Consider the following 19,184-nt stretch of genomic DNA (forward strand, 5'->3'; position numbering starts at 1 on the left):
AATCGAGCGATTATTGTTGCGCATGAGCCAGCATTATCGAAAACCGGTGTTTACCTTCTTGCATATCTCTGCGAGAATACCTGCAGCTTTCACGAATAAGATGAAGGTAAAGGCGAAAGCGGAGAAACGGAGGCGACGGTAGTACGACGGGATTTGAAGCGAATCGTCTTTAATCCAACGCGATGTCTCGCGCGAGATCCGTATTTGTCGCGTCGTCATAGAAGTCGCTTTTTCGTAAAGTGACTGTCAATCGTTGCTTCACGCACAGTTGTACAGAGTAATCGAAATCACGAGAAAGAGATTCATTAATTAATATAAATTTTATTCCCCTTCAACGATAATTTTATTGGACGTTTTCCTTCACCGCAATGTTTCAATTTTCCGATATCAAATACCTCGTTGAACGTTAATTAGAATTGAAATAACTCGCGAATTACGAATTTAATAATATGAACTCTGTTCGGTACGCGCGTCATCGTTATCGCTCGGTTTCCATTACGCGTCTTTGAGTTTGATTCGTTTTCATCGCACTTTTGCGATTGCCGTTTGCGCATATTCCCATAAAGCATCGTGCGTCTTATTGTTAGACAAATGAATATTCGCGTTTCCGATTGTCTTTTTTGATCCCGATTTCTGCGCTGCTCTCGCGCTCCGCGATCACAATTATTCATAATTCAGTCACCGATGCGTGCGGACGTATCTGTACATTTTTTTATTTAAGTTTTTTCAAGCGTGTCGATATTCTTGTACCCCGTTTTCGCAAAAGCTGTAGTGTGTTCAAAGTTTTTAAATAAAGTTATTAAAGAAATTAGAGAATCAGCTAGCAATTCTCGACCGCGCGTTTCTTGTGAATTTGTTTGGTGCGGGACGCGCGGACAGGGCACAAGCCCCAGATTTTGAAAGCCATTTTCAAATCGAACATTTTTATGGTCCTTCGAGCCGGATATTCCGCTCCGGATTATCCTGCACAATATCAGAACATCGGCTACAGCGGATTCCAGCGGGTCAAGGCTTCGGGTGTCAATTGCCCATCGACACGACACGATCTCCTGAGCGTCGTTTTCCGGTCAGAGAAATTCACGGCTAAACGACATCGCAGTCAAACGTACTCGTACACTGCAGCAAATACAACTCTTCCGGCCGAACGCACATTCACAATATTAAATTTTTATATAATTATTTATATTGTATGTATATATTACATACATTAATATTAAATTTTTATATAATTATTTATAAAAATAATAATTATTTCTAGGTTCTAGGCCCTAGGCTATTTCTTTTACAAGGGACGCTCTACGCTCCTGAGCCACAACATTTGACGCGCGGCCGGCAGCTCGGCTGTAGGCCCGCGAGCGGAGTGAGGGGCTCGAGGGGAGACAGTAGGCGTCGCCTCGGAAATCGGCTCGAAATGTGCCACTAATTCCGAGCACTGAGCTAGATCATTATTGGATGGAGTATGATAGGGTGCAAACGCGAATAGAGCTCGCCGATGAATCGGAGACTGTCGATCGCGTGACTTTCGAAGACCAATTTTATGCGTTATCATCTAAGGCTCGCGAATTAGTCGTAAAGGTCATGTCGGCGACGCGTACGCCGAGTCCATCCTCTCCGGTCTCGATAAGTTCTCGCGATACAGCTGAATCGGTCACGTCCGCCTTCCTAAATTAAATTTGCCTACATTTTCCGGGAAATACGACGAGTGGTTTCCAACGTTACTCTAAATAACATTCAAAAATTTCAATATTTGAGGGCGTCTCTTACTGGTGACGCGAGGAACGTAATTAATTTTTTGGAAATTTTGGATGCGAATTATGAGGTCGCATGGACCCTCCTCAAGCATCGATACGATAACAAAAGAGTCATTGTTCAAAATCATATAAAGGCATTAATGGAATTGCCATCTATGGCGAAGGAAAACCACTTGGAGTTAAGAAAAATTGCGGACGGTGCCGCAAAACATTTGCATGCTCTCCACGCTTTAAGCCTTAGAGTCTAAGGCGTCCGACTTCTCATTGGGACGACCTGCTCGTACACATACTTAGCTCGAAACTTGATGCAGTTACGCTCAGAGAATGGCAGTCGGCATTGATCGGCGCTGAATTGCCAACACTTCAGCAATTTTTTGATTTCACCACTCACCAATGTCAGATGCTCAAAGCTACTAATGGAATTAGCGCACCGCCTTCAAAGGCATCTCAGTCAGTTTCCAAACGCCAGTCCTCATGCACAGCAACTGTACGCCCAAAGTGCAATTATTGCAGTGGCGAACATTTAATTTACCGCTGCAAACAATTTCTAGCTCTTCAGTTCAGCGTAGAATCACGGAAATACGTAGCCGTAAGATTTGCGCGAATTGTTTACGATCCACGTCGCACGTAGCTAATAAATGTGCTTTGGGTAGCTGCAGGGTTTGTCAAGCCAAACACAATACTCTGCTACACTCATCCAGCTCCGCATCGGAAACATCTGAGCACAACGCAAATCCCGATGATACCAAGCCGTCCGGTTCTGCCACAGTTCTAGCGGCGCATGCATCGGGCTCGATTAACAGTAGCTTTAGTATACTATCAACAGCCGTCGTTCACGCCTTCGACATAAACGGCTCATCTCATTCATGCCGAGTACTTCTGGACTGCGGATCAGAAATTAATCTTATTTTGAAACGCTTTTTAGATACTCTCGGGATTATTTCGCGTCCGTCTAACATAACCATTTCAGGGGTAAACAGAACGATTTCTACAGCCAATCAAAAGGTTAATTTGAAATTGCAATCGCGCATGAACTCATATACAGCTACAATAAAGTGCATCGTCGCGAACAAAGTGACAGACAGAATGCCGGCACTCTCATTGAAGCGCAATAAATTCCTCATTCCCCAGAATTTAAAGCTAGCCGATCCTCACTTTGACGTGTCATCTGAAATTGACGTTCTAATAGGAAATGACTTATTCTGGGAGCTATTGTGTATTGGACAGATCAAGGCCACACGAGATCATCCTCTATTACAAAAGACGCGGCTGGGCTGGATTTTAGCAGGGCGATTGGGAGGTCCCGCATTGCCTTCAAGGGTGCATTCTCTTCACGCTTCAGTAACAGATACTCAATTACATGAGCAGTTGAATCGTTTTTGGCAATTGAACGACAGTATTATACCTTCAAATACTCGTACATCAGAAGAAAATTTTTGCGAACAGCATTTCATCAGCAATGTTACACAGACCTCGCAAGGTCGGTACATTGTCAAACTCCCGGTCAAGGAGCATCTCATCAGTAAGCTTGGAGATTCTCGAGCCGCTGCCCTCAAACGATTATTCTCTCTAGAAAGACGTTTTCGTCGCGATCCTCAATTAAAACTTCAATACTCACGATTCATTGACGAATATCTTTCACTGGGTCACATGCCCTTGATAGATGCACTGCCCGAAGAAAGATCAGTAAATTTTTATTTGCCTCATCATTGCGTACACAAGGTAACCGATCAGTCTTCAAAATTGCGCGTTGTATTTGATGCTTCTTGCAAAACAATCAGCGGTATCTCTCTAAATGATGCTTTGATGGTGGGCCCAGTCATTCAGCAGGATTTGGCATCCATCCTAACGCGTTTTCGTATTTTTCAATACGTAATTTCGATATTATCAAAATGTACCGGCAAATTTTGGTAGATCCTTCACAAGCAAGTTTGCAGAGAATTCTTTGGCGCAGCGATCCCAATTCGGATGTCCAGACGTACGAATTATCGACTTTGACATACGGTACATCATCGGCATCATTCCTGGCAACCAGATGTCTCAAGCATTTGGCCGAACAACATGCTTCCATTTATCTTGTTGGCTCCACTTGTGTCCAGCGTGATTTTTAAGTTGACGACATGCTATCAGGGGCGGACACGATTGAAGAAGTCAGTCGTATTCGGGATGAAACAATTCAATTGTTGCGTCGAGGCTCTTTCGAGCTGAGCAAGTGGGCTTCTAATTGTCGCAAATTGCTCGAAGCAGTCGACAACAGAAATGGCGAAGTAGTCAGCATAGATGATCAAAGTAATTCCTCTATTCTAGGAATTCAATGGAATCAAATCAGCGACACCTTTCATTTTTCATGCAAGCTTAATACTACTCCTGGCATTGTATCCAAGCGCGTCATTTTATCAGAAGTTTCAAGGTTGTTTGATCCTCTCGGCCTCCTCGGCCCAGTTATTGTTACGGCAAAACTCATTTTACAAGAGCTGTGGCAGTCCGGGGTCCATTGGGATGAATCAGTACCTCAAGATATTCATTCTCACTGTTGGTCAAAACTTAGATCACAGTTGTTCGACATCAATCAGTTGCAAATTTCACGCTGTGTCAAGTCAAATTCAAACTCCACCGTCATTCAAGTACATGGTTTCTGCGACGCTAGTCAACGAGCTTACGGAGCTTGCGTATACATTCGCGTCGAGCTTGGACTAGGCAAATATCAATCTGAACTGTTATGTTCGAGATCTCGCGTTGCTCCCCTCAAGGCCGTGTCTCTGCCCAAGCTGGAATTATGCACTGCCGTTCTGTTGGCAAGACTGATAGCCAAGGTGGAAGAGTCGTTAAGCTTCGCACGCATTCAAACATTTCTCTGGTCGGATTCCACGATCACGTTAAACTGGATAACGTCTTCGTCTAGGAAGTGGGCTGTTTTCGTTGCCAATCGAGTGGGCGAGATACAGCGATTGACCGATCATGGAAGTTGGCGACACATTTCTTCGTCAAATAATCCCGCTGACATTCTCTCCCGCGGCGTAAGCCCTATGGAATTAATCGCCGAGTCTAAATGGTGGCACGGCCCCGGCTTCCTCCAGCTCGATGATAATCTCTGGCCGAGTAGCAGTTTCGTTCACATGGGCGAGGATAAGGAAAGAAGGAAGACCATTGCGGTCGCATCCGTCATTGGTGAGTGTATCGTTAGCAAATTAACAAGCAAGTTCTCTAATCTCAATAAGATAAGCCGTATTGTGGCATATTGTTTGCGATTTCGGACAAATCGGCGTCCGGACGAGCCTATTCGCTTGGTATCCCCAGACGAGAAGTCACTCGCACTCTCTATCATGTGTCGAGCCGTACAGAAACGGACATTCGTCGATGAATATAGAGCTTTGAACGGTGGGAGCAACATTAGTCTCTCAAGTAATTTACTGTCGTTGTCTCCATTCATGGACGAGGCAGGTTTAATGCGGGTCGGTGGCAGATTAAAAAATGCTAACATATCTTTCGACTCGTGTCATCCGATTTTACTGCCGCGCAGCGACAATTTAACTAGACTTATCATAGAGCATGAGCATGTTCGCAACTTGCACGCAGGGACGCAGGCCACCATGGCGGCCGTCAGACAGCGATATTGGCCGTTGGCAATACGATCAACAACCCAAAAAATTGTTCAAAACTGTATTACGTGCTTTAAAGCCAAACCACGTCAGTCGGAGGCCGTCATGGGCTCGCTCCCGGCGAGTCGAGTTACGATATCCCGGCCGTTCTCTCGCTGCGGAATCGACTACGCAGGGCCGGTGATCTTGCGAGAGGGAAAGAGAAGAAACTCGCGAAATCACAAAGCCTATATAGCGATATTTGTGTGCTTTACTACGGAGGCGGTTCACGTTGAGCTCGTAAGTGATCTCACGACCGAAGCTTTCCTTGGAGCATTCAGGCGATTTATCTCGCAAAGGGGGAGGCCGGCTCATATGTTTTCCGATAATGGAACCATCGTAGGCGCACAAAACCGACTTAGTGAATTCTACAAAATTTATAACGAGCAACAAATACAATCAGATATTAAGCGATTCTTCTATGATCAGGAAATTTCTTGGAGTTTTATACTTCCTAACACCCCTCATTTCGGCGGGCTTTGGGAGGCAGCAGTTAAGTCTGCGAAGTTTCACATGGCCCGAATCATAGGCAATGCTCACTTAACATTCGAAGAGATGCAGACTTCACTCTGTAAAATCGAGGCGATTTTAAATTCACGCCCTATCACGCCTTTGAGTTCGGATCCAAACGACTTAGAATATATCACATCGGGTCATTTTCTGGTCGGCACGACTCTAAACAGTTTTCCTTACAGCGACCTAAGCAACGTTCCTGAGAACCGCCTTGTGCGCTGGCAAAGGGTAGAGCAGCTTCGACAGCACTTTTGGGAGCGGTGGAGTACAGAGTACCTCCACTCCTTGCAGGAACGCACTAAGTGGAGGAGTAGCAAGGGAGCGCAATTATCACCAAATCAAATGGTACTAGTAAGACAACAAAATTTAGCACCAATGCAGTGGGTTCTGGGTCGCGTCCAGGAAACTCATCCAGGGTCGGACGGGGTGGCGAGAACAGCCACAATTAAAACTGCCAAAGGTGTTTTCGTGCGTCCGCTATCGCGGCTTGCGATATTGCCAATAGACAATTGAATTATGGCAATATCAATGTATTTTTAAACTTTTGTTCTAAATCTTGATCACAATTCATTCATATTTGTCAAAATAGCATATTCCCGCGCGAGAGCTAGAGTGTTAAGCGCGTACTTGTCACACCTTTTTTTTTTTTTGAAAGTTGGTCCTTCCAAGGGGGGCGGCATTGTTCGGTACGCGCGTCATCGTTATCGCTCGGTTTCCATTATGCGTCTTTGAGTTTGATTCGTTTTCATCGCACTTTTGCGATTTCCCTATTTTCATCGCCTACTCCTTTTTTCTCGCGAGTTTTCCCTTGGCAACAAACCTCCGTTTGCGCATATTCCCATAAAGCGTCGTGCGTCTTAGACAGGTGAATATTCGCGTTTCCGATTGTCTTTTTTGATCCCGATTTCTGCGCTGCTCTCGCGCTCCGCGATCACAATTATTCATAATTCAATCACCGATGCGTGCGGACGTATCTGTACATTTTTTCATTTAAGTTTTTTCAAGCGTGTCGATATTCTTGTACCCCGTTTTCGCAAAAGCTGTAGTATGTTCAAAGTTTTTAAATAAAGTTATTAAAGAAATTAGAGAATCAGCCAGCAATTCTCGACCGCGCGTTTCTTGTGAATTTGTTTGGTGCGGGACGCGCGAACAGGGCACAAGCCCCAGATTTTGAGAGCCATTCTCAAATCGAACAAACTCTAAAAAAAAAAGAAACATTTCATTATTATAATCACGTTATTAATTGTCCAAAAATTTATCCAAACAAATTTGTCCGGACAAATTTGTTCGAAAAAGAAATCGCAGACTTTTTGGTCTCACTTTATCGGCGAAAAGCGTGTATATTGCCGGGACACTGGCTTCTCAGGTGTTGCTGTACGTACAGCCAGGTAGCACAGTACGAGGCTATTGGTATCGTCGCGAACGACGACGCCAATGCCGTAAACCCGACAACCTCCCAATGTGGTTCTTGCTTGCCGTTGCCGCTACTCCGCTGTGCTCTCTGCAACCAGGAGAGCGGAAGCCGGTCGACGCAGTGGGAGACACGGCCACCTGGGAAATATCCCTTAATGCCCGCAAAGCTGCCTCACTCTCGTACGTCTCTCCACCGTGCTCTCGCGGCATTTCCATTCCCCTTTCTCTTCCACCGTTGTTCTCGCTTTCCTCTCTCGCGAGTTGCCAGCGAATCTCTCTCCTTCCCCACACTTCCTCTCTTTCCGTTACGTCGCTTCTTTCGCTTTCTTTTACATTCACTATTTCCTGCTTCTATTTTTCATCTCTCTCTCTCTCTCTCTCTCTCTCTCTCTTTAATTCTTTCTAAATCCTTTTCAAAGGTGATAAATGGAGAATAACAAAAAAACAATGCAAAAAAGTAAATTCTAATTTAGGTAATTGTAAGAATTCTCTTTCCGTTTAGAATAAATCAATTCGGAAATGTTAGGAAATTTATTTTACCGTTCGAATAATTTTAATAAAATAAGCAGACATTTTCAAAGTATAACATTTTACATTATGTGCAATTTAGTAAATATACAGTGTACATTTTTCGTAATAAACATTCATTAAATTACATAAATTCAAATTTATGTTAAAAGCGTTCACCAAATATAAAAATTATACTTTTTAAAGATATAAAGAAATATTTTACATATTTTTACATGTATTTTAATTTAACCGACGATACGAATTCCTCTGCGTTAGCTAGGGGAATTCGTACACTGAAAAAAAAATATCTTAAATCCAAAAAAATTTTAATTGTTCTAAATAAATAATTTATTTGAATACTTGCAAAGACATTATTTATTTGAATATTGCAATGAATATTATGTCAGTTAAAAAAAATTAATTTAAAAATAAAGCAAAGATTTTTTCTATATGAGAATATTTCAAATTAAATTAAAACAATATTTATTTAATTAAAGAGTATCAGTATTTATTTTAAAAAGTTGTAACTCTTAATTAAAACAATTTCTATTAATTTAAAATAAGTAATAGTTTTAATGAAAAAAAATAATTTCTCTAAAAGAAAAAAATCATTTTTTATTCTAAAAAATATTTATTTATTTTTAAAAATATTGATACTTATTTTAATAATTCTAGATGTTAATGTAGCAAAAAATTTTCTTTAATACAATAAACTATTATTTTAATAACAAAACGTCTTTTTAAAATAAATAGCATTTTTTTATTAATAAATAAGTATATTTGTTTGCTTCAATAAATATATTATTAATGTTAAGAACTGTTTGTTTAATTTAAACACATAAATTTTTTCTTTTATATTATATTTTTTAAATTACTAGATAATATTCTTTGTGTTTTCATATTCGTACTATTGTTTAATGGGGTAATTTAACAAACCTAAGAGAGAACCGCCAACTGATTATGTTATTATTACAGTATGCATTATTTCGACCAATCACAGAATTATGTGATTGATCAGAGTTATTCATACTGCAATGGTCACGTGATTAGTCAGCAACTCTCTTCTAAACTCGCTAAATTACTCAATTGCAATAATACGAATTTCTAAGCATAAAAAATCTTTTTAAGTTCTCGAGATGATATTCTTATCAAAATAATGAATCAACCTTTTATATAAAATAAAGAGAACATTTGAGTTGTATAAAACATTTTATTATATTGCATACTTTGTTACTAACAAAACATTTTATAATGCATATTTTGTTACTAATAAGTAACAAAAAGTATCGCAATCGTGAATTACAATACTAAAAAGTAATATTAATACAAAAAGAGGAGGAAGTAAATTATAATGAATTAAAAAACTGTACTTATAAATAACAAAAAATATCAAAATTGTGAACATACAATACTAAAAAAATAATATTAATACAGAAAGAGGAGAGAGTACATTATAATGAATCTAAAAACTTTATATTTATATATTAAAGCATTCAACATATAATAGTTATAAAAAAGAAGGAATATAATATTTATTATTTGACATAATGTGAGCACTGTAAACTTTGTAATCTACGAGATTATTTTGAGCAATAAATCCCCATTCGTTATTTTCTTTTACATTATGTGCTCCATAGTTCTCGCAATAACATAAATTGATGTACTTATTAAATAAGAAAAATACATTTTTAGATTTATTAATTATAATGTACTTAATTCGACCAAAAACTGGAGACGCATATGTTTCTATATTTATAAAATTATTGATTTCATAACGAGTTCCTTGTAATCTTGCCCATAGAACACAATAATAATCGTCAAAATGTGCTGGTAATAAAAATTTAAAATTATCATAATCATTTATAAATTTTAATTTTGAAATAGAAGACCCATGGGAAAGTCGTATTGGGAACCCTTCGTTACAAATAAATCTGTGACAAAGTTGCATTTGATGTTTCAATGATAAGGAATATGCAGGACATTTTCTAGAACTAATAATTTTACTGTATTCTTTAATTTGTTTATGCTTTGCTTCAAATCTCATTGTAGAAAAATTTTTTAAAGGTCCGAATTCACGCATAATCCTTTCATAATGTATTAAATAATGATGTTTCGGTTTAAAAGAACATTTAAAAGTCTTCAAATATAATTCTAAATATTGAGATACCAACATTGCAAAAGAGTTCATAATATCGTCAGTAATAGATTCCAGCATAGAAATATTTACTATTTTACGTAGCATCACGTATAGTTTCCATACTGAGCTTTTAATAGGAACTAAGTCGCCTATAAATAGGCCAAGATTAAAAATTAAATAATACATTTCTGATGCGGATAGGATAATCATTCTGTTAATTATAGATTCTAATTTTATAATAGGAATATTTTTATCAAATGAATGAGAAAAATTCTTAATTCTTTCATTAAGTATCTCTACAGAGAATGCTTTCTTATTACATATCAGATCATATAAAATTTTAGCAATGTCGTATCTACAAATACCCTCCAATAGATCGTGCATAGGATCTACTGATATATTTTTAGTTACGTGAAAGTTTATAATATTATGAAAAACGCAGTTTTCTACAATTCCATGACTTTTCTCGACAAAATGTTTATTATAGTTTCCAACATTTCTTAATAAATTGCTGTTTTCAATCATTGTACTCTGCATTTCTTCTTTGGAAATGTAACATATACGACAACAGTGAGAAGAGTTAAAGCTTTTGGTAAAGCCCAGAATCGTATTGAGACCTAAGTTATCACCAACAATATGAGATAAAATAAAATAAACTTGTTTTGTCTCTCCTTCTACATTAATGGAAATTCCGTTAGTATAAAGTTCATTAATTTGGTTTATGACATGAATAAAAATTTTTTTATTTCCTAAAACTTTATGATCTTGATAATTATGTAATTGCACTAAAAAGATATTTTCCAATAAACTGGAGAATTCATTTGGTAAACTATCAATACGACAATAAACTGTACCAATTTTATTTTTATTCTTACAAGAACCCAAAGGGTTATTAATTTCTAAATCATCAAAGTAGAGTATGAGTGGTAAAATAAATTTACCATTTGCATTCTTTTCAACAGATCTCCAAAAATCAGTTTGAAATATAGAAACTAAATATTCATTTTTTTTACTTTTTTCAATGTGTGACATTATTTGTTGATATACATTTGGAAGCTCTAAAAATTTTTTTAGTATCAACTTTAGAAGTATTATACTTAATTTTTTATGTTGTAGATGCGATTGATATTTTTTCTTAACTTTACCAAATGATAAAATAGAGTTTATACGTATTAATTTTGGCATAAACAAGCAATCTCTTTCTTGTAAATACTGTAATGTTTTATATTCTGATTTAAATAATTTAAAGCCATTTTTTATAATATTTAAAAAAACATCAAAATCTTTTATATCCTTAAATTTCTTAGATAAAACATTTAAACAAATGAAAATGTAATTTATTTCTATATTTTTTATTATTTCATGAATACATTTTCTATTTAAATTTCCAGTAGCATACAATTTTGTTACAAACCGAACAGAATATTCGGATACTATATTTTTGAAAAATTCAGTATTAATTTCGTCAGTATTATCAATCACATCAAATAACATTTCAGTACTAAAAAATTGCAAATTATTTTTAACATTGCATTTTGGTACATTATTTTGAAAAGTTTCAACATTAGTTTTTAATGTTCCATTATTTGTTAATGTTTCATTTTGCTTTACACAAGCATTCTGTTGAGATAATATTTTACAATGCGTATTTAAAACATGTTTCCGCAATGAATAAATATTGTTAAAACTACCTATGCAATCTTCGAAATTACATTTCACTGTAGAATTCATAAGCAACTTGTGTCTCAGTTTTATATGTAACATTAAAGTATCTGTCGATGAAAATGTGTGTTCACAAAAAAAACAAAGAATCATTGTAAAAAATTAGACTACCATATAACTAGTAAATATACTTATACAAAACGAGAAAATTTTTTACTTATAATAGCTTAAACTTATAGATTAAAAGTTTTACAAAAAATCTAATTTTAATAATAAAAATTTAAAAATACGTTTTAAACATTAGTACTTTTAGAGTTAATAGCTTTTTCAAAACACTTTGTTACTTTACTTAATATATACTCTATATTAGGAATTATAAAATCCCACTTAGTAGTAAAGTGATAAATACCTTTTTGGATTAGCATCCAAAGGTATTCGCTCATTATAGGGTAGCTTACTTGAAAAACATGGTATATTTTGAAGCATACATCAATTGCCTCTAAAGTACTATTTGCTTTATATAAAATGTCGTCCACTTGAATGTATGTCTCTTTTACTTCGTCAAGAGAACCTAAAATGACTATATACGGTTGTAACGTCAAATTTAACATTTCAGCACGTTTTCTTGCTTCTTGTCTGATTAGAATCATGTCTCCAGGAATCTAAAAATTATATTATAGTATATAATAAAAATGAAACAATTTTACATGAAACTTTAATTTTTATAAAGTTTTATTAATTTTGAATTTTACTAACGTTTGCATGTTTTATCAGGCTTTCTTTGGCGTTAGCTATTGAGGGTTTATAACATTTGCCTTTATATTTCTTCAGGCCTTTTGGCGGAATTAAATGTGGAAGTAACATAAGACTTATAGCCACTTTTGTATCTAAAAAGTAACATATTTTTAAATGTATTTATATTAGTAATTTGTTTATGTTAATAATTTTATATGTGTGTATATGTATGTATATGTATATATATATATATATATATATATATATATATATATATATATATATATATTGTGACGTGGCAGTTTTAGCTGCCTCGCCACTCCGTCTCCCGCCTAAGCGTCGCGCAAGGAGGCGCGTATGGCCGGGTCGGGCACTCAGCGAGAGAACGAAATCTCTGGCGGGACTGCGGAGCGTATTATTTTATTTACTCATTCGCGGCTTATTTCATGTAACCGCGGGCACCTCGACAAACGTCGCCTAAGGACTAGCAGCGGCGAGGGAGAGATGGACCGCGACAGGAAAAAAAGGAGAGGGCGATCGTCCAGGGCCGGCGCACAGGATAACGCCGACGGAGAGGAGGAGACAAGACGTGGCGACAGATAAGCGCCACGCAAAAGAGGTTCGCCAGTGGCATGGCTGATGGGCAGGCTGATGCGGACGAACGGCCAGGACAAGGGTCGAATGCCGGCTGTCCATCGAGGAGGGTAGCGGCAAGGAATCATCGCAGGAAAATTCTGCGGCTGTCGGCCGCGAGGACGACGAGAGCGACGAGGATGTCGGATGCCGACGGGGACCGCACGACACCTGCGGAGACCCGACACTGCGCTGCCGTGACGTCACGGTTAGATAAGGGCGGCCGCTAATAGGCCGCGCCGCTAGGCGCAAGGATATCGCGCACCCTGTGGGAGGGGTAGCGCTCATCGATCGCGCATTCGGCGTAGACGGTGCTATCGGAGGCGAGAGCGTGGGATATCGTCCTGAGTTACCGGGAGGCGGCTATCGGGTGTCCGGCCTGGCGATCTCTGCCCAGGATCCTGCAGACGAGGAAGAGGATCGTGCCGAGAGTCGAGGTGACCCGTCTGATCGCTGTGTGAGGCCACGAGCTGTCGGTGTCGACCGGCTCGCGTTCTGAGGTGGAGCCATTAGATTAGTGTGCGAGTGCGTCCGCCGCGTGGCGATTGAACGCACCTTGCTTCTTGGTGTTTGGCGGGATCTCCACCTCAAGCACGAGACCTCGTCGAGGCACCCAGCTGTCGGCTGCCGCGTGTGTTTTGGCGGTCCCGCTGTAGAAGTTCGCGGACGACCGGCTTCCCGGGAAGCCGCAAAGCCCTCGCGCACGTGCGCGAGTCGTGTTACGGCAGTGATCGCACGGCCGCCCGGGCTATCGGTGCGTTGTCGCAGCGTGCGTGTTATATTAATTTTGCAGTGCGGTTCCGGCGACTGCGTTGTCGCCGGCGCGAATCCTTTACTATACGCACTTTTGTTTCAGAATTACGTGGCTCGCCGTAGCGGAGGCTCTGCGTTCGCATTCTTGCCGCGCCGGTCAGAGCGCGCGTGATTGGTTGCCGCGCTTTGCGCGGGATCAGTCGTCGTGATCGGCGCGTGTAGCGTAATTATGGTCTGAGTTGAAATAATTCCCGCGTCCGGCTTATTAATTTCTTTTTGTCAACTCCTTATCTCTTTGTTTTTCTTTCTTACGTTAACGTCTTACGTTCTTTTTTTTTCTTATTTTATTGTATGCCATCTCCATTATGCACTGCAATACATGTGATCTCTATCTGTTATATCGGCCTGATTTTACTTAATTCCTCGCCTACCCGTCTCCTCCCGTAAGAGAGCTGCTCCGTCCCTGTCTCCACTACCCCGCCCCTCCACCGGGTAGAGGAGCTAGCTGGCCGCATGCAAGTTCTTTTACTTATTCCCCTACACAAGAACTGGCTTTGTTAAATCAAATTGAAAGAAATGTTATTGACATAATTCAAGAAGTAGGCCTTAAATATATTGCCGGTGACGCAATGTTCAGATTATGTACAAATACATTCATTTAGGCACTTTGACTAAAATGATAGTTAACCCACAAAACGACTGGATTAATTTTATTTCAAAAATTAATTAATCCTTTTTCTGAATTACTGAATTACTTGCAAAAATAATGAATGAAGAATTCCAAAATTATTATGGAAACTTCATTCAGAAAGATCCATGAATTTTTAAAACATTAGCAGATATTATAGAAAAAAAAACATATTAAAATACCTCGGGAGGTATTATTATGTTTAATTCGTACGCGCACTTATATTAGAGTGCAAATTATTAATAAACAAATTTCGGCCGAAAACCATGTAACGATGCATCTCCGCATTGTTTTTCCTGGGGTCATGAACCGCCTCCCTGTCCGGCCAAACACCCGCCGGACAGGCAAACAGGCGCTATGCGCCGATAAACGCCTTGTATACGCGCGCGCGAACGGCCCAGCAAACGCGCCGTTAATCGTGGAAACTTCGTGCGCACGCGCATTAAGCCGCTCTTGGCGTTGGAGCAACAAAGAGACGTACGCGCAAGCGGGAGCGCAATAGTGGACCGATCTCGGAGCAGCGGGGATGTTGTATTCCGAGAAGAACCGAACTCCATCCGAGCATCCCCAACTTTCCGAGATCAGGGTATAAAAGGTGGGCGATTTCGTGAAGAGACCGACTCTTTCCCGGTCCAGCTTCCAAGCCAGACCAAGGAAATCCATGTGGTAGAGCGAGCTATGTCACCGCTGAGAGATCTCAGTGATTTCCGATCCCGCTTTTTCGATATCCAAGGAATCCGAGCGGTAGAGCGAGCTCTGTCACCGTCAAATGATCTCGACGATTCCGCCGAAATCCGTCTCCACCTCAGAGTCCGCGGTGACGACTATCACCCAGGAGATAAAGTGATTTTTGGTTCCATCGAGAGATCTCGAGGCAGCAGGTACCAACGCGCAAACAAAGGAACCCCGTAGAACTCCTGTCGCGAGACCGAATTCCAAGAACACCGGCGCGCCGTCTGAATAGCATCCCAGCCCGCGCGCGTTGCGGGCCATGAAACCGCAAAAAGGTAAACACCGCGAAGAATACGCGTTGTAACCGAACAGGCGCGACGAAAACAACGCTGCTGCGCCGTTCTTTTGCACCGGCCGCCTTTTCCGAAAGGAAAAGACAGAGCATTGTAAATAACCGTCGTCGTTCTTGTACATACCGCGTTTCTCTATTTCTAGACCACACCGCCGTTCTTGTACATACCGCGTTTCTCTATTTTTAGAGCATACACTTGCATATATTATTTTCATTTCTGCTATAATAAATTTGTATTTTTTTTACGCACTCCCGATCTCAAATTTAATTAACCTGGCAACCTACTTTCACGAAAGCCCTGGCTTTCCTGAGCTCGTCCGTGCTCGGACAAACACAGGTTGTTACAACCATAAAAGAAAGCATAAAAAATATATCAAAATTTACAAATTATTAAGTAATCTAAATCATATTAATATTAGGAGTACAAATTGAAAACCGCCGTTTTCCAGTAGATGGCGCCAGCGGTAAATGCTGGCGCCAAACATTAGATCAAAAATTTTAAATGTAAGGTTGGGCATCTGGCAACAATTTCTTATCATTGCAGTTGTGAATTTTTATCGGCGTTACATATTTTTTGTGATCGAAAATGTCGAAATTTGTGCCCAATAAGCGTCATTTGCGGGAAGTTTTGCTTTTTGCCTTCAATTCGAAAAAATCTGCGGCTGAGGCGCGTCGAATGATTGTAAAATGGTGAGGCTTCCATTAGTGAAAGAACGTGTCAAGAATGGTTCCAACGCTTCAAAAGTGGTGATTTCGGCGTAGAAGACAAGGAGCGCCCGGACAGGTGAAAAAGTTTGAAGACGCACAATTGGAAACATTACTGAATGAAGATTCATCTCAAACGCAACAGGAGCTTGCAGATTCATTGGGCGTGACTCAACAAGCTATTTCACATCGTTTGAAAAACCATGGAAATGATCCAAAAGCATGGACACTGTGTGCCATACGAATTAAAGCCGAGAGACGTCGAACGGCGTTTTTTCGCGTGCGAACAGCTGCTTCAACAGCAAAAACGAAAGGGTTTTCTGCATCGTATTGTAACCGGCGATGAAAAGTGGATCCATTATGATAATCCAAAGCGAAAAAAATCGTGGGGCTACCGCGGCCATGCATCAACATTGACGGCCAAGCCAAACATCCATGGCTCGAAGCTCATGCTGTGTATTTGGTGGGACCAGCTCTGCGTGATTTATTATGAGCTGTTACAACCGGGTGAAACTATCACAGGAGCTCGCTACCGAACACAACTAATGCGTTTGAGCCGAGCATTGCAGGAAAAACGGCCACAATACGAGCAAAGACACGAAAAAGTGATGTTGCTGCACGACAACGCTCGGCTCATGTTGCTCAGGTCGTTAAAACCTATCTGGAAACATTGAAATGGGACGTCTTACCTCATCCGCCGTATTCTCCTGACATCGCCCCTTCAGATTACCACTTGTTCCGATCAATGGCGCATGGCCTGGCTGAGCAGCACTTCCATTATTACGAAGAGGCCAAAAACTGGGTCGATTCGTGGATCGCCGCAAAAAACGAGCAGTTTTTTCGACGCGGGATTCGTATGCTGCCCGAAAGGTGGGAGAAAGTAGTGGCCAGCGATGGACAATACTTACAAGAATAAGTATGTAACCATTTTTCAACAATCAATCCTCAAATTTTGACAAAAAACGGCGGTTTTCAATTTGTACTCCTAATATTTTATTGTAATATGTATTAATATTTTATTGCCTCTTACATTTGTTTGGTATTTAATTGATGTTAAAATATATTTACATTTGTAACGCTGGTACTTTTTGGTGCGGCAGATGTCAAGATACTTTTCGTAGCAGCGTGATATCGTAATCGGTTGCTTGGATGTGCTCGCCGGATGCCAGGGTTTTTGATAGTAATAAGAACTCCGTGTTGGGTACAATGAGACAAACGTAAAAAAAATATATGTATCAAAAGGTCGTCTAAATACATAAATATTAACAATCCACCGGAGTGCTCGATTAAACAACGATCGAACCCGTGCAAAGTAAATGAACGATCGGACCCGCGCAAAGTAAATGAACGACGATTGGTCGGGCCGGATAAAATATAATTCACTACGCAAATTAATATCTCAGCAAAAGAACGGATTCGGATAATTCATAATCGGAGTTGCCGTGAAACGGTGAACTTCAAGTGCGGTTAAACGGGCCGTGATTGGCCCGCGCGACGGCCGGTCGCGATCATGGAGTCGACGGTGCGCGGTGCAGCGGACAGTTCCGCGATACGCAAGGGTGATCAACGTTCAGAGACCTAAGTGGTCTCTCCTTGCGGGACGTTGTCACCCCGTGGGGATAGGTTTATGAATTGAGCCGGGGAGCGGCGTCGAGTATTCCCGACAACGGGGATGTTCTCGAGAATCCCCAAGAACGGACGTGCGGAACGGACGGTTTCTATTGGCTGAGAATACCCAGCCGCGGGAACAACGAGTATTTCCGTCGCGAGCGGAGGATGGAATTGGCCGAGTATTTCCATCCGTTAGGAACGACGATATGCCCGTCGTAAGATAGTTGGAACGAGAATGCCCGTTTCCGAGGAGGTGCTCGAGAATATCGAAGCTAGGGAGCGCTAAAGATACCCGACGCAGGAGAGGAGTAGGTGCAAGATTGGTGGCTCGGAGCAATCTTCGGCTGCTCGCTGCCGGCTTATACAGGGTGTTTCAGACCACCCGTACACCCCTTTTCTCTTCACAGGATTAGGACCAATAAAAAATATGTTTAGACGAAAGTTGTAGGGTTTCAAAAGATCTATTCAATGATCTTATCAGTTTGACCTTGGATGGCGTCGCCAAGGTCAGATCGAAATCACATTAAGTTTTTTAAATGGAACACCCTATTTTTGATTCCAGAATCTAATAGCTGGTGTCAAGACCTTTCCAAAACACTATAAGAATGTTTATTTTCGTTGACTACTTTCCGAGTTGTGCGGCTTGAAAGTTACACTACCGCCAGCATCAGCATTACTCAAGATGTACCATGTGGTGGTTACTTAGTCGGATTTAATCTTGTGTGTGGGTGTGTGCATACGTGCATGCGTATGTGTATGGGGGAGGAAAAGGGGAGTCAAAGTTTTATGTACTCTGCTTTTGTTTATTAACTGGATTGATTATGTTTGATGATCAATCATGTCCAGATTGACTGTATGCATTTTCCCGTGCTTAGCATTATCCAGAATGAACGACGTGGACGTGACGAGAATTTCATCCCATTGGGGTGCTTGATTCACGTGAGTCCCCTTGCTTCTCACGTTTGTGGTGCTTGATTCACGTGAGTCCCCTTGCCTCTCACGTTTGGGGTGCTTGATTCACGTGAGTCCCCTTGCCTCTCACGTTTGGGGTGCTTGATTCACGTGAGTCCCCTTGCCTCTCACGTTTGGGGTGCTTGATTCACGTGAGTCCCCTTGCCTCTCACGTTTGGGGTGCTTGATTCACGTGAGTCCCCTTGCCTCTCACGTTTGGGGTGCTTGATTCACGTGAGTCCCCTTGCCTCTCACGTTTGGGGTGCTTGATTCACGTGAGTCCCCTTGCCTCTCACGTTTGGGGTGCTTGATTCATGTGAGTCCCCTTGCCTCTCACGTTCGGGAATGAATGAGTGTATGTTTTGTTAAGCGACTAAATGTTCAAAGTGAGCACCATTCTCTGCGATGCAAGCATCAACTCTATTTTGAAAATCATTGGTTGCTCGAAGAATTTCCTCGG

General features: G+C 40.6%; 2 protein-coding genes and 1 long non-coding RNA gene across 3 annotated transcripts; 2 read left to right on the forward strand and 1 right to left on the reverse strand.

Annotated features, from left to right (window-relative positions):
- Positions 1–3,871: 3,871 nt before the first annotated feature.
- LOC105207218 lies at positions 3,872–6,415 on the forward strand. Its single transcript, XM_011176647.3, has one exon. The coding sequence runs from the start codon at positions 3,872–3,874 to the stop codon at positions 6,413–6,415; it is 2,544 nt and encodes an 847-aa protein (XP_011174949.3).
- Positions 6,416–11,301: 4,886 nt separating this feature from the next.
- LOC120358647 lies at positions 11,302–12,596 on the reverse strand. The gene is made up of 2 exons (XM_039453518.1): positions 12,381–12,596; positions 11,302–12,286 (listed from the first exon to the last, which is right to left on the reverse strand). The coding sequence occupies exons 1-2, from the start codon at positions 12,486–12,488 to the stop codon at positions 11,918–11,920; spliced, it is 477 nt and encodes a 158-aa protein (XP_039309452.1). The 5' UTR covers positions 12,489–12,596; the 3' UTR covers positions 11,302–11,917.
- An 87-nt stretch (positions 12,597–12,683) lies between these two features.
- On the forward strand, positions 12,684–14,143 carry LOC120358648. The gene is made up of 2 exons (XR_005575553.1): positions 12,684–13,429; positions 13,849–14,143. It is a non-coding gene; the product is annotated as an uncharacterized LOC120358648 (long non-coding RNA).
- Positions 14,144–19,184: the final 5,041 nt, after the last annotated feature.

This window comes from Solenopsis invicta, chromosome 9 (assembly GCF_016802725.1).
Source record: "Solenopsis invicta isolate M01_SB chromosome 9, UNIL_Sinv_3.0, whole genome shotgun sequence".
In the NCBI taxonomy this organism is placed as follows: Eukaryota; Metazoa; Arthropoda; class Insecta; order Hymenoptera; family Formicidae; genus Solenopsis; species Solenopsis invicta.

Bases quoted from the DNA above. Each gene is read 5' to 3' on its own strand.
- LOC120358647 (XM_039453518.1), bottom strand. From the start codon at position 12,488: ATGTTACTTCCACATTTAATTCCGCCAAAAGGCCTGAAGAAATATAAA. The intron at 12,287-12,380 runs GTTAGTAAAATT...TATAATTTTTAG, and splicing joins GCCTGATAAAACATGCAAAC to ATTCCTGGAGACATGATTCT.
- LOC105207218 (XM_011176647.3), top strand. From the start codon at position 3,872: ATGCTATCAGGGGCGGACACGATTGAAGAAGTCAGTCGTATTCGGGAT.